General features: G+C 23.7%; 5 protein-coding genes across 5 annotated transcripts; 3 read left to right on the top strand and 2 right to left on the bottom strand.

The window, feature by feature from the left end:
• Positions 1–550: 550 nt before the first annotated feature.
• On the top strand, positions 551–1,498 carry PCHAS_1353600 (MSP7-like protein; the record flags this gene model as incomplete). The annotated part of the gene is made up of 1 exon (XM_735308.2): positions 551–1,498. The coding sequence occupies one exon, from the start codon at positions 551–553 to the stop codon at positions 1,496–1,498; it is 948 nt and encodes a 315-aa protein (XP_740401.2).
• Positions 1,499–2,101: 603 nt separating this feature from the next.
• PCHAS_1353500 (chaperone binding protein, putative) lies at positions 2,102–3,631 on the bottom strand (the record flags this gene model as incomplete). The annotated part of the gene is made up of 1 exon (XM_016799404.1): positions 2,102–3,631. The coding sequence occupies one exon, from the start codon at positions 3,629–3,631 to the stop codon at positions 2,102–2,104; it is 1,530 nt and encodes a 509-aa protein (XP_016654697.1).
• Positions 3,632–5,874: 2,243 nt separating this feature from the next.
• On the top strand, positions 5,875–8,562 carry PCHAS_1353400 (conserved protein, unknown function; the record flags this gene model as incomplete). Its single annotated transcript, XM_016799403.1, has 1 exon — positions 5,875–8,562. One exon carries the CDS (start codon positions 5,875–5,877, stop codon positions 8,560–8,562), a length of 2,688 nt encoding a protein of 895 aa, XP_016654696.1.
• Positions 8,563–9,848: 1,286 nt separating this feature from the next.
• On the top strand, positions 9,849–11,222 carry PCHAS_1353300 (RING zinc finger protein, putative; the record flags this gene model as incomplete). Its single annotated transcript, XM_729921.2, has 1 exon — positions 9,849–11,222. The coding sequence occupies one exon, from the start codon at positions 9,849–9,851 to the stop codon at positions 11,220–11,222; it is 1,374 nt and encodes a 457-aa protein (XP_735014.2).
• Positions 11,223–11,863: 641 nt separating this feature from the next.
• On the bottom strand, positions 11,864–15,552 carry PCHAS_1353200 (conserved Plasmodium protein, unknown function; the record flags this gene model as incomplete). The annotated part of the gene is made up of 2 exons (XM_016799402.1): positions 11,864–13,353; positions 13,479–15,552. 2 exons carry the CDS (start codon positions 15,550–15,552, stop codon positions 11,864–11,866), a joined length of 3,564 nt encoding a protein of 1,187 aa, XP_016654695.1.
• Between the last annotated feature and the right edge of the window lie 775 nt (positions 15,553–16,327).

The following is a 16,327-nucleotide window of genomic DNA, read 5'->3' as shown; positions in this document are numbered from 1 at the left end:
AATAAATAATATTATTGAGCATCCGATAAAACATTATTCGAAGCTTGTATTTTTTTTTTCTTAATATTATACAACTCAATTTAGTATGCTCTTTGAATGTGTTTTAAAAAAATTTTTTTTTTTCTTTATAAATTTTTTTTAATTTGTGCATATATTGATCATAAAAAATAAAAATATTTGATCGAACCCATAATTTTATATTTTTAGTCAAGTCGGGCCTGTAATTTTCCTTTTACATATAAGTGCATACACACACATATGTGTAATAAAATGGGCATACGATCATACAATGTTTTGCTAAATCTCTTTTTTCGTACGTCTAAAAAAAAATTAATAATTTAAATAAACAAAAAATTAAATATAAAATAAAAACCGGAAAAAAGTATATGGGGTTATAAGTTATCATATGTTTTTATTGTATTTTTAATTTAATAATTTTTTAGTTTTGGTTATATGCTTGTTCATATTTTAAATCGTTTTAGTATATTCAAATAGTCATAATTATTCTAGTATTTTAATTTTTGAACTTTATATATTTTGTTAATAAAAAATGAAGGGAAAATATGCATTATTAGGTACCTTAGTTTTGTTGAATTGTGTATTAAGCAGTAAAACTAATACACCAGAAGATCAGTTAAATGCATTAACTGAAAAGTTAAACCAGTTGGAACAAGAAATCGCTTCTAATCACATTTCCGAAAATGACGTTAGCGAAGAAATTGAGGAATTAAAGATGAAGATCGAGGAGTTGAAAAAGCAGACCGAGGATTCCGACCATGATACCGTCGAAGGAAATGACGAGGAGCCAACCGTCGGAGATAGTCCAGGTGGATCAGGTGGATCAGGTGTATCAGGTGGGGCAGGAGCAGGTGGATCAAGCGCAGGTGGAAGTGGGCCAACTGGACCAACTGGACCAAGCCCAGATGGAAGTGGAAGTGGATCAGGTGGCGAAGGTGGGCCAGGAAAAACTGGCGAGAAAGGTACTTCTCAGGGACCTGAAAGCCAAGGTAATTCTAAAGGAACTGAAGACAAAGCTGCTTCACAGGGAGCCAAAGCCGCCGCCGGCACAGAGGCAAAACACGCCGGAATAAAATACCTTGACACCCTTTACGATGAACTCCTTACTGACGACAAAAATCAAAACTTAATCGACGCTGAAAACCATTCTAAATATAATGAGTTCAAAAAAAAATATGACAAATTTGCAATAACCCCAAAAGAAGCTGAAATAATAAAAGATATATTAGTAAAAATGTTTGTAACTAATCCTGATAATAAAGTAAAAGAATTATTAGTTGTATTTAAAAAAGCTTTACATGATAAAGAATTTGCAGAAGAATTCAATAATTTAATATCTGGTATTTATGCATTTTCAAAAAGAAATAATCATTTAGTAATTGATCAAAAAGAATATAAAGACAAATATAATAAATTATATGAACATATAAGTAATCTATTCCAAACTTCATCTTTCCAATTACCACCCAATAATGCTTAATTGTTTATTTTTCATTTAATTTATTTACCTATTCTGTTATTTATTGTTTTTCATTTTATGAATATATAGTCTCTATATTTTACCATCCAATTTTTTATTGCAATTTATCAACAATTTTTAAAAGACTCTTATTAAGGAACCGTTTAAAAGGTGTACCTTTTACTTTTCCGCTTTGTTCGCTTGGTCCGCCTTTTTAATTAATTTACTTTTTAACACTATTGTGTAAGATAGGAAAATGTTTAATAACAGTTTTTATAAGAAGAAAGAGTTAAAGAGCATGTGCATGCATTGGTGTGAATTTTATCAAATGTGTTGTTGTAAATAAGATACAAAGGGTGGATGAATAAAAAAATCAGTTCATCTATTTAATGTATAAATGCATGTGCGTCGGTGTATACATGTATATTGAATGTTTAAACAAAAATGACACCATTGGGTTGGTCGAAGTGTGCATATGTAACACACATCGTATATAAAACTGGGAGAGTAAACTCCTATATGTACACACACGTGTTCATGCATATATATATATATATGGACAAAATTAATAAATAAACACAATGTAAATTTGGAAACTACATAATATTAACGTTTTATTTTTTTTCACATTGTGCTGTATTCTTCTGTAAATTTTTTAACTTGACTTTCTATATTGCTAATAACAAAGCTATATATATTATCAAATAATTTATCAGGTATTTTTAATTTATCATTTTTTTTTATAAAAATATAATTTTTCCATGTTTTTCCAGCTTCTAATTCGCTAGATAATTCTTTAATCTGTACAATAATTTTATGAACATGAAACTCAGGTAAATTTATATAAAGTGATATATGTAAATTAGAAGAAAATTCAAATATATGTCTTTTAGTTCCTCGTATAACAACAATTTGACCATCTGCTGTTAAATCTTTAACTTCACTTATTTTTATTTTATTTAAATATTGTATAGGTAAAATTTCTGGATAATTTAAATTTGTTAAATTAAATTCATTTTGATTATTTAAATCTAAATAATCTGATTCTTCTGTATTTTTAAAACTAATATTTTTTAAATAATATTCTAATTTATTTTTTACCCATTTCGTCATATCTTTTTCTTCATAAGTTGTACCTCCTGAATTCCAAGAGGATATAGCTTTATTTGAATTTTTTTGAGAAGTTAAATCAAGATCATTTGTTTCTTCGATTTTTCGTGGTATATTTTTTTCAAATAATTTTTTATCATCTTCTTTAATATCTTTTTTAAAATAACAATAGCCCATTTTTTTTGTTTCGTTAATTATTTTTTGATCTTCTTCATCGATTTCTAGATCTGATGAATTATGTGTTGTATTTGAAGATATAGATTCATTTTTTTTATTACGTTGTTTTTTTTTATTATTTTTTTCTCGTTCTTTTTCTCTTTCCATTTCTTTTTCTCTTTGTTTTTTTTTCTGTTCTTCATCTTCCTTTTTTCGTTTTTCATTTTCTTGAATTTCCCATTCTTCAAAATTTATAATATCTTCATTTCGCTCTCTTTTTGCTTTCATATCTTGTTCATACTTTTCGCGTTTTTTTCGTATGATTTCTTTTTCTCTATCTTCATATAATCCTGATGCTTTTTCAAAAATTTTAGAAAAAGCTTCCTTTTGTTTTTTATTATGTTCATTCTGTTTAATCATAACATTTTTTAATAACTTTTTTGCATCTATATTTTCTGGATATATTTTCAAAAATTCTTGAATTTTTTCTTTAGCAACATCGAAACTACATCTATTAAATTCTATTTGACATAATCTAAACATCCCTTTTTTATTTGTTTTATCGATATTCAAAACTTTTGTTACATATTCATGTGCATCATTATATTTTTCTAAATTAGAGTAACATATACTTAGGTTAAGAAATAAAGCTATTTCAAGTTCTTTTATTTTATCATTTTTATTTTCCATATCTTTTATATATTTTAAACCTTTTTTATATTTACTAATAGCATTTTCATAATATTTATTTTTAAAGTCATTATTACCATCCAATTTTGAATCAAGCGCACTCTTTATTCTCTCATCGAAGTTCATTTTCTTTATTTCTTCATCGAGTTCCTTTTCCTGTTCCTCCGCTTTTTTCTTACTCTCCTCACTGCACACCATTTTTTTAATAAATAGGCAGGTAAATAATTATATGCGCTGAAAAGGTACAGTATATGTGTATATATAAATATGTCAGTAGCTAGTCCTGCTATCAAATGTATGCATGTTCATACACTTCAAAACTAGCATATAACCCTCTATAAATAATTGGAAAAAGGTATACGCATATATATATAGTACCACTATTAACCTTCAAATGGTATATAGCTAGCTACTTTTTGTTTTTTTTTTATTTTCTTAATTTTAAACACAAATTAATTTTGAATTTCTCATAGAATATATACTAATACATATAATTTTATGCATAGGCTTATAAATAATATTGTATATCATAAAAAATTATATATATATCTATATTCCGTTATTCACAAGAACTTTTAATTATATGTATATAATTTTATTTAAGATATATACGGAAATATTTTTTAATTATTGTATTCTTTAATTATATTTTGATATAACAATTTTTTTATAGAACGCGTTACATATTGGCACCCATCTTTATATTTATTATAATTAAATAGTATATGCGCAGTTCGTAAATATGCCCTTATTAAATATACGTAGAATATATATTATTACATACTACCTATGCTGGTATATACGACCAGAAATATGCATATAAATATTGATAGTGAAATATATATTATGTACCCATTTTTTACAAAAAATAATACTATATATGATTTATTTTTTTCCATATTTTGCCACATATATTAATAAGTTGGGGATGGCAAAAAATGCCTTTTACTATTGGAAGGAGAAAAAATTTTGAAAATTTTGAAAATTTTAAAATTTGAAAAAATCATAAAACAAAGGAAAAACATCTCACATAATAAGCCATAACATAATGACATATTTTTATGCACTTTTCCATTTAGGTTATTTTAAAATATGTTATTAATTTTGTCCATTTTTTTTTATTTATTTTACACAGTAGGATGTTAAATAAGTAGTAGTCTCTCCTATTATTAATTTTGTCACCATGTTGAAAAGTAAAATATTTTGAAACCTTTTATATAAGAGAGTTTTCCATTTGGGTTTATTTAAAAAGTTTTTTTTTAAACATAAAAATTTATCATATTTACATGACAAATGGATAGAGAAGCATAAAAGTATTAGAAATAAACCTAAGAAATTTGAAAAAAATATTGTCACCATTTTATGAAAAAACATAATTAGGCGAACGCTCTTTTTCGAAAAATCGCTCACAGTTGGCTATTCATATAAGGTGTGAAATTAATTATTTGTTCCATTCCCTATTTTCCTTTTTTCCAATTTTGCTTACTACTTACTTTATTAGTAAGGCGCAAAAAATGGGGAAGCCCACTTATCACAAAATTTTTATAAAAAAGGGAATGGAAATTTTTCATAAAAAGGGAATGGAAATTTTCATAAAAAGGGAATGGAAATTTTCATAAAAAGGGAATGGAAAATTTTCCATTTTTTTGTAAATTGATAATATGTTTTTCTCTTATTTAACATATTTGTCTACTAAACTTGGGTAAGAATATGTATTTTTTTATTAACTTATGTGTGCTCGCATAATATTTTATGCATTTTTTAATTATTAAATAATATGTAATTAAAGGATATTGTGCTTAAGTGTGAAAAATAAAAAAATAAAAATTTCACATTTCATTGATCCAATTTTACAAATATATACATAAGTAAAAGTGTAAAAAATTAATGCATATTTTTCTTAATTATAAACTATTTTATGCGTCCAAAAGTTTTTTTCTCTTTTACTTTCATTTTCAGCATAACTTAAGTTTTTAAATTATATATAATTTTTTATTATGATTATGCTAGTATAATTTTATAAACATTTCAAAAAATAAAATACAAAAAAGATAAAGTATATTCATAATATGCATGTGCCCTCTTTTTGTAATAGAAATGTATGTCCAAGTATGTGTGGATTTTACTGAATGATAATTACACACAAAAATATTTAAAAGAAATGGATAAATAAAAAAAAAGTCAACATATAAATATGCATATATAGGCAATATGAGAGTTGCAAATGCTACTTGTTCTTGATATTATATTTACAAAATAAAATAAAAAACAAAACGAGATAAATATTCTTACAAAGTTTACTTCGCATTACACAAGAAGAGGTTATATTAAGTAGGAAATATTTAATCAAGTTTTTTTTTTTTTTTTTTTTTTGAAAAAAATTATCATTTTTACAAGCATATAATTATTGGGAAAGGGAATAATTATTTTTTATAAAAAAAATGAATAGTATGTTGGATAGTTTAAATCTAGAAAATATAGCCAATGTTAAAATAAAGGCATATAAGAATACAAATATTTATAATGATATACAAACCAATGACCAAAATCAAGAAGACAATTATTATGATGTATATATTTTAACTTATATAAAACACATAGTTCGAATAAAAGCTAATTTAGCTTTACATGGTGGACTATATAGTAATTACTTTGAGAAGTATGAAGAGGAGTCCATTTCAAATATTATGTTTAACAATCTGCTAACCAAGGATGATAAAAAAACAACAAAAGAAGCAGCAAATAAAAGCAGTTCCAATCCTGATGGAGCTCAAAAGAGAGACGAAGCAAAAAACGATTTAAATTATAACATTAAAGAGTTACTAAATAAATTAATTAAATCTTATAAAATTCGAGAAAATAAAATTTTTTTAATAACTGGTATGTTAGGTTGTGGAAAAACAACATGTGTAAATTTAGCGATCGAATATTTTAATAAATTTTTACAAATTGAAAAGAATATAAAAGATAAAAATCAAGTTAAAAAAAACGTCTTGTTTTTAACAGATCAAGAAAATTCATGGGATAAAAAAATATATAAAAAAACACCATATACAGCTAAAAATTATCAACATGATTATTCAACAAGCTATGAAACATCTTCTTCATTATCATCACCCAAAAAAATTAAAATAAATTTTGATGAACCCTTATTTAATTTTACACCTAAAAAAAAAAAACACACACAAAATGAAGGACCACTATCTAACAAACAACAGACACTAAAAAATGCAAAATTAAAACAAGACTATTCTCAAAATGATTCCACTAATTTGGCTAATGAAAATATCGAACAAATTAACGATAATATTAAAAACTTATTTGAAAATAATGATCTATCCCCTTTAAGGAAAAACACAAACATACGAAATAAAATACAATTCGAAGAACTTTTTAAAGAGCATACTAAAGATGATAGAAATGAAAACAGCACAGGTGCAGACACACACAGTAGTCACAATTCGGACGAAGGCGAATGGAATAGCAATGAATATGAAAATGAAGATAATGAAAATGATGAGAATGGAAACGATTCGGGGTTTAATAGAAAGTATAGAAAAATTGTTAATGAAATTATAAAGGAAGAAAAAGAAGAACGATTTATATATATAATTCGTATAAGTGCATATTTATATAAAGATGATTTACAATGTATTAAATCTATCTATTCTCAATTATATAATTATATAGAAACAGATGAAAAGATGCCAACAAATTTATTATTAAATGATTATATTATAAAGTTAGAAAAATTATTAGTAAAAATTAATGATCAAAAAAAACAAACGATATTAATTATTGAAAATGTCGAAAAATTCTGTTTACAAAATAAACAAAATTTATTATACACACTTTTTGATTTATTACATAAAAAAAGTATTTGTATTAATATAATTTGTTTAACTAATGTTCTTGACATAACTCAAACATTAGAAAAGAGAATAAAATCTAGATTTACATTTGAAATGATATATATATCTCCTATTTTAAATATAGAAGAAATTACAAAATTAGTTTATAAAGTTTTATATGTTAATTTAGACGATTTTCATCTTATTAAAAAGTATTATTCAGTATATTTTTCGTACTCTGATTTAACAAAAATTCAAAAATTTCTTCATATATATAATTCAACTATACAAAAAGAAATAGCAAACAATAAACTTCTAAATCAATGGTCCTATGATATTAGTTATGGTCTTGATATTAGACATATATATCATACCTGTGTGGATGCAATTTTATCTATCTGTGAATATAAACACATACTGAATGGTGATCTAAATGGGTTTGAAAATAATACTATTTTAGATCCAACCCCTTTAAAAAAGATGCTACCAAATAGTTCGCAATATAACAATAATGAAAATAATTATTTTGCCCAATGTCAAGATAATAATGAAAACTTTTCCTTTCATGGGCAACCAAATGATAATACAAAATTTGGACTGTTTGCGAAAGACAAAAAAAGTAATCTCGAGTATTTAAAGGAGAGACCATGTAAATTGGATTGCACACCAATCAAACGAAATTTTAATGATGACGAAAAGTTTGATGAAAACGAAAGACAAATGCTTGATGACAATATAGACAATCAGGATAATCAATTTCATTTTGATATGGATTTAGATATGAGTCCACGTAAACTTAAAGAAAATATAAAATTAAAAAATAATGTTGAAAGTTATTATATATTAAATAATGTACAATCCAAATTTATTAGAAGACATTATATTAAAAAAGTATTACGAGATTTATGTTCTATAGAATATATGATTTTATGTGCATTTACTCGATTATATAAAAAAGAAATATTGCCAAAAACTTTATATGTAATTATATTAGAAATTAATAAATTTAAACAAGCATATCCACAAGAACAAATTGTTGGCTTTTCTTTGGATGCCTATAGAAGATCCTTTTTTAGACTCGTAGATTTAGATATTATTATTTTATCATCATATTCATTAAACCATTTAAATATAAAAAATTTTAGTAATGACTCCTTTGGATTACATGAACCTACTAAATTTCCATGTTATGATATATTTTTAGAAAATATTGAAACATATAATTTAAATCATAACCTGATTCAATGGGTTAAGCACACAACTGAGGTTATGCAATAATTACAAGATGTCATTAAAAAGTTTAACTATTTGAAATGTTCTAATAAAACAACCATTTATATGTTACACATATTGTGTATATACACACGTTTTTTGTATGATTATTCGACCCCCTTTTATGTTTTTTTATTTTTTTATTTCGTGATTTTTACTTTTATTTTGCATGAGGACACCAACTTAACATTTGATAACCATTTCGTAATTTTAAATTTGGGTTTATACTTTAACTGTTTTTTTTAGCCATAGCTAGCTTATTTGCAAACGATTTAAAAAAATGGGGATACCATTTTATTGAGAATATTATGATTAATATGATTACGATGTTTGGAAATTATTTTACAAATTCACACATTTACGCAAACATGTGTGTAAATACAATTAATATAGTTAACATGCTTCATATCATATTATTTTACTAAACCATAACTTATTAGCTTCATAATATCACACTAATAAATTATAAATTAACATTTTAAAGCGATTTTTTTCGTATTTTTCCATCCTCTTTTTTTGCAAAAGCGTATGCATATGCTGGGATATAATGATCGGTACACACTTGAAAAAATTCTTAAAAAATTAAAAAACTTTTACATATATTTTAGCAAATGCATACATGGGTATCCATAATATTTTTGGAAAAATAATAATACACAATTCATTAGTAAAAAAAATAAGCGCATTCTATACATATTCGTGAAAATAATGGAAAATGCGAAAATACAGAAAATACATACACAGTATCCTTAAATAAAGTTTTGTTTTTTTTAAATAATTTGATGAAACTGTCAATTAAAACTTTAAAAAATATGTGTTCAATTTAAATAAATACAAACAGTCTTATTATATGAAGCCAAAAAAAAAAAAAAAAAAAAAAAACAGCTAGCTAAAAAAAATAAAAAAAAAAAAATATAATATATCTAATTTGATCGCTAACTGATAATTTTGTAGATATGCCCAATAAACATGCCAGAACAAGCAAACACATATATATGTAAATCTTTGTGTGTATATGTATAAATATTTAGACGAAAAATACAATGAAATAAAGAAATGGTTGACAGATTATAAATAAATAGCCAACGAAAAGGTACGTTAAGTATTTTCGCTAGCAAATACTGGGGAAGCCAAAAAGAAAAAAGAAAAAGGAAAGAATAAAGAATAAAAATAAAAAGCGGACGATACAGCAAAACACCTTTTAATAAGCATATGCATACAAACAATTTTATGCTAATATTCTTTGACACACATTTTTGAAATATAAAATAGTTTTTTTTTAAGAAATAAAAATGCACATTTTCCCTGAATGCTGTATATGTAGATTAAGTTTAAAAAATAATTTGTGTGTTGAAAAAAATTGCGGTAATGTTTTTCATTATAGCTGTGTAAAAAAATGGATATCTGTTCAGAAAACTTGCCCATTATGTAAATGTGCGTGCTATAAAAAAAATTTATTATATATTCATTACGAAATCAATGAAGATAACAAATTAAAGGTTGATGATAGCACGATTAATAAAAGTAAGGATGAGCTATATGAAGATTTAATAAAATTTGAAACAGAATTGATAAAGGAACAAAATGAAAATGAGAAATATAGCTTAGAAATATTAACCTTAACAAATAAAAATAAAATATTAACTGATACAATAAGTAAAAATAATATAAAAATAAAAGAAGATGAATTTGAAAAATTAAAATTAAAAGAATTAAAAGATGAATATTTAAAGGATAAAATATTACTTTCTACAAAAGTTGAAGAATATGATAAAGAATTAAAAAAATATAAAATAATTGAAAAATATTTAGAAAAACTAAATAAAGAAGATTTAAATAAATTTAATTTACTATTTGGATTAAATGTATTAACTTTAGAAGAACAACAAAATGTTATTTTAAATTATATAAAAAATTGTTTAGATATACAAAAAAATAATGCATCCCTTGTTAAAAATTTAAAAAAAGACATCAATGAAAAAAACAACCAAATTCAAACATTAAAAGAAAAATTATATAAATATAAATTGGATGGAGGTATAACAGATAGTAATGATAATCAATTATCAAATGATGAAAATGATTCAAAAAATAAAATTATAATTAAAAACAAAATTATTAGACGAGTTAAAACTTTAGATTCAGACAATGAAAATAACACACCAAAAAAAAGGTATGTTTTTAGCTCAAAGCCAAAAATATTGAGTAATAGCATACAAAATAAAAATAAAGATTTTATTAACTTTATTGATAAACAAATTAATAATTCTTATTCGTCTGACCCGCTAAATACTACACCAAGTACCTCAAAAACACACACAATTGAAATGAACTTATTTAAAGGGAAATCGGTTGAAAAAATTTTTGATAGCGTTTCAAATAAAAAAGATTTGTCAGCTAATAATGAAAAAAATACAACCATTATAAGTAGCAAAATGAATAATTGGGAAGGTAAAAAAGATATACATGAAATATATTCTATTCCTACTGACTCTAGTCATACTAGCACTCCAAATAATACCAACAATAATAATAATACAAAAACAAAAACTCCTATCTCACCAGCATTAAAACGTATAAATATATACAAAATAAAAAAAAATAAAAACAGCAAATTACTTATTAAACAATCAACAAAAATAACGGATTTTTTTAAAAAAGTTTAAATTTAGTATTATTGTCTAAACAGTATTTAAGCCCATTCCACATATTTTTACAATCTCCTACTTTTTCTACAAAAAGGCATAATACTTATATTTTATTTTTGCATGACCTCAAGTTTTATGGGCATGAAAAAATGCACACACAATTTAGTTCCCCCTTTTTTTATTTTCAAAATTTTGAGCAATTTTACATTTTCTCTGCTTGAAAATAGAGCAAAATTGCATACTGCATTTTTATTAATTTTTTTGTATAAACTTCATTTTTTTTTCTCTCTTGTTTTTGTAATATATTCACGAATATATGTATGATATTTTTTTGCATTTTCAAAACTATTTTACACACAACTTTGTAATGCGTGTCGTAAAAACACGGCTAACGAAAAACGCTCATAAAAATGGCCTTAAACAATGTTTATATAAATAACACGATAAATCACGTGAAAAGTTTTACAACAATTCTTCCCATGGAAGACAATTACGAAAATTGTGAACGTTGCAAAAAGAAGTTGAATAAAATGATGTTACAAAAAAAAATAAAGCGGATATATATAATAGAAAGCAAAAGTTTATGCACACATTTTTTATTTTTATTTTTTTCCTAAGGCTTTATGCCTATTTGGAAAGCTAATAAAAAAAATGCCTGACTACTTTATATCTTTCAAAGCTGGTAAAGAAAAAACAGATTTTCGAGAATTAAAAAAATCAAGGAATGATATAAATTCATTCCAAAAAAAATTATTTTTTAAAGTTTTGGAATTACCAATAATAATAATCCCTTTTTTCATACGTGTTAATAAAACATTCATTCTTTTCTCATCATTTAAAAATCCTAAAGAATAATTTTCATTTGATCTTACGGTACTTATAATAATTAAATCGCTTTCACATCCTTGATAACTATCAATAGTATGAACATTTTTATAAAAGTTATTATTATACTGTTCTTCGTTTTTTTTGTTGGGAATATTAAATAGGTTAGACAATTTATTTGGACCACTACTTTTTTCATTGCTTACATTTTTTGAATAATTAAATAAGGTGTTATATATATTAGTTCCGAATTTGTTTGAAACATTTGCATCATTGGAATATAATGCTGACTCATTAGAATTGATAAAACATAAATTTTTTTTTTCATCCTGAATTGATTGTGTAAAATGTTCAACTTCAACAAATGGCATCGAATTCATATTGAAGGATATGCTTGATTCGCTTTTTTCATTTCCACCATTTTGTTCATATTCTGAAAGCCCTTCTTGTAAAATTTTTTGTATGTAATTTTTTTGGCTCATATATGGGGTTAAGATAGCTAGATTTGGTTTAGCCTTAGGTAAAGATATAATTTGTATAAGTCTTAAAATAATCAAAGCTTCAAACCGATTTATATATGACTGATTTACTTTTTGCTCGAAAACTTCATGATTGAATTGTTCAGTGTGGGTGTCAATAAATAAGATTGGTATAGAGAAATAGGAGAATAAATTGTTTTGCATATTCTGCATATTTTGCATGCTTTGCATGCTTTGTGGCATTTGGCTATTTTTAAATAACTTTAAAAAATTGGACTGATTTGATTTTACAAAATTGTCAACGATTTTTTTCGAAGCTATTAATTTATTATTATAAAAATAGAAAGATATAAATAAGTATATTGGAAATATTAATCGATATTGTGTAAATAAATAATGGCATTTTATATTTTTATATTGTTTTAACTTTTCAAATATACTATAATAATTTATTTCATTTCTTTTTTTTTCATTTATTATACTATGAAATGTTAACTGTTTATCATCACCAAATGCATATATATAATTAATATTTAAATTTAAGCAAATTAAACTATTATATTCTGATAAACTTGAAGCTTCATCAATTATTAAATGCTTTATTTTTTTGTCTTTTATTTTAAATGCTTGATATATTGTATCTATATATATATCCGATTTCTGATGTTTAAGTGCTTTCTCTTTATCATTCTTATTTAAACATAAATTCAAATTAATTAACTTCTTTTTAATATTTTCTACAGATATATGTTTGCAAGTTCCAACAAATATGTTGTTCTTCTTTTCTAAGCTCAATACATAAATCAGGAATGAGATGAGATCACTTTTGCCGCTTCCTGGTGCCCCTACACAGAAAAAAAATATTTTTTATAAAAAGTATATATGCATATATTTGTATACCCACATTTTGCACACACACTAGGTATTAATATTTCAAAAAAATGTTGTATATGCCTATTTTTTTTTTTACCGTGAATTATATGTATTGGTGGATTGCCACTATCGACTAGGATATCCTTTAATACTTTTTTTTGATATATATCAAATTTTTTATAAAATTCACATATTTTTGTAAATTCGTGAGGACTATTTTTTAATTGTTTATATAATTTATTTATTATTGGATCTTGTTTTATTAATTCTTCATTTAAAATGTTGTAAGATTGCATATATTTTTTTTGGCTTTCTAAATATCTGTTTACAGCTTGATGAATTAAGGAAGTATAGCTCATTGAGTTGTTTAAAATATTTTTTTTTTTTTTTTTTTTTTGATTTTGTATTATTCCCTCTTCATCATTACAATATGTATGAATGTCTACACGAGTGTCATCATTTAATAAAAGTTTAGTAACTTCATTATTTAAATATTCATTTTCTTTTTTTTTTTCAAAAATATTTAAAATAGAATATTTAATTCGATTAGTTATTGTATTTAGTTGAACTGATAAGGTTATGCCTTCATAAGTTATCAGTTCTTTTTCGTTATCATTACTTTGTTGAAATATCGATGAATTTTTTATTTTTTCTAAATGCTCATCATTTAAATTTTCTTGTCTATCTTTAATTCGGCTAAAATATGATTCAAAATATTCTTCACTAATCTCTTGTTCTTCATATAGTTTTAAATTATTATTATCTTCTTTATAATTTTCAACAAATTCAATGTCTTTATTATCACACTGATATTTTTTTATGTCCATATATAGTACACAAAAATCGTTTACTTTTCTTACATTTTTAACAATCCCTAGAAAAAATAAATGCCCATTTGTATTTGTGCATTTAATTAATATAATATTTTTTTTTTCAATATCAATATTTTCTAAACATATAAATTTAAATAAATTATTTTCCTTTGAACAATATTTTAATTTATATGATTCTTGTAAATCAAAACTTTTATATAAATTTTTTAATCCTATATATTTTTCATAATACATATTAAATATATAATTTAATATATATCTTCGAATTTTTTCTTTTTCATCTATTTTTTGTAAACCATCAGAATGTGCACTATTTGTAATTCCTCGTTCTATTCCATTTAAGCCCGAGCCTTTTACTGTCCTTTTTTTATTTCCATCGTTTTCATTATATATATTTGTTTTGTTTGCACATTTGTAGAGACTTATATCATTGGTTTTGCTCACACTAGCAGGAATTTTATTTAAAGCAGTTTTGCTAGAACTGTTGCTAATGCCATTTATCGATTGGATAGTCGTACTATTCTGTAACATACGAGGAGAGGATGAACATAATAAGGAATTAAAAAATATGGAATACAAATTGTTTAAAACATTTATAAATATATTTGATTTTAATAATAGAGAAGTTAATATATTTTCAAAAAATTGAAAATCATTTTTTTTATTTTTTTCAAAAAATTCATATTTTAAAAATAATTTTTTTAAAATTTCAAAATATGTTTTCTCTTCTTTAATATTATTTTTTTCTTTATGATATAAAAATAGTTCCCATAATTTTGTTAATTTTGCATAGCTGATTTTGCCTTTCCATTTTTTTGCTTCCTTTTTACCATTGCATAGGTTTTTGCTGGCTTTTTTGTCCTTGTTTTTGTTTAGAATTGCTTTTTGATAGTTCACTATTTTCTCTTGTTTATCGTCTAAATCGTGTCCATTTTTACAATCTCTTTTATTTTCCTGTTCTAATTTTTGTCTTAAAGAGGTTATTGTGCTTGTGAATATTTTTATTTTTTTATTTTCGTCTGAATTGTTATTACACACACATATGGTTTTCCCCCCATGAATTGACCAACATAATGAGAAATTAAAATAGTTATTTTTATCTATACTTAGTTTTGTATTATTAGGCTTATATAATTTATATAATTTTAAATAATCTTTATAATCTTTTTTGTATATAATTTTTTTATTTGCTAATTCTTCAAATTTATTAAAACAGTTTACACCTTCAAATACTTCATAATTTATGTCTCCGCTTGAAAAATGTTGTTTTTTTATTATTGTATTTATAAAACAATTCTTATAATTTTTATTCCACTTTATTCTATTCAATATATTCATTCTTGCGACAATAGCAAAAGGACACACCTACCATCTTCTGTTTACACAATTCTGGAGTTACATTATTTCTTCTTTTTTGCATTCCTTCGATGCTTTTGTAAAATCTCCTATTAATTTAGTGATACTGTTTATGCAAAAAAAAAAAAAATTTTATTCTTGCTATATTACCATTTTAACATTTGACACAATTTTTATATGACTGTTCAGAATATTTCAGTTTTATGAAATTATTTTTATTTTTCAAATAATAGTTTATTAAAATTGGGGTATATCCATTTCACGTTTTTCTCCATAACTTATTTTTTCTTAAATGATTAAATTATTTTTTTATTATTATTTTGTTTTTATGTTTACATCTTAAATTGTGTTTGCTTATATGTAGCCCGTTTTACGCTTCGCCCTAAATTAGTTCTCACACAGCTATTAAAAAAAAAAAAAAAAAAGAATAAAAAAAAAAGAATAAAAAAAAAATAATAATAAAAATAAAAATAATTTAAGCTATCCATTCAATAAAATATAACACCTTATCAACATTATTAATATAAGATTGAAAATGAAAATTTTGTAAAATTTAAAGGTTGCTTATTTATATGTTTACAAACATAAAATTATGGGCATGCAAGTAACCATGTGTATGTATATGTATTATATAATACTCTGCTATTAGCTACCTTCTATTTTTATGTTGCAAACACCGTTTTTCATTACGTTTCCTTTCTTATTCATATTTTTTTTCTTTTAAGGACTACTCATAACCATGAGTTAGTAATATTTT

This window comes from Plasmodium chabaudi (genome assembly GCF_900002335.3).
Source record: "Plasmodium chabaudi chabaudi strain AS genome assembly, chromosome: 13".
Lineage (NCBI taxonomy): Eukaryota > Apicomplexa > Aconoidasida > Haemosporida > Plasmodiidae > Plasmodium > Plasmodium chabaudi.
This window is presented reverse-complemented; position numbering and strand designations above follow the sequence as displayed.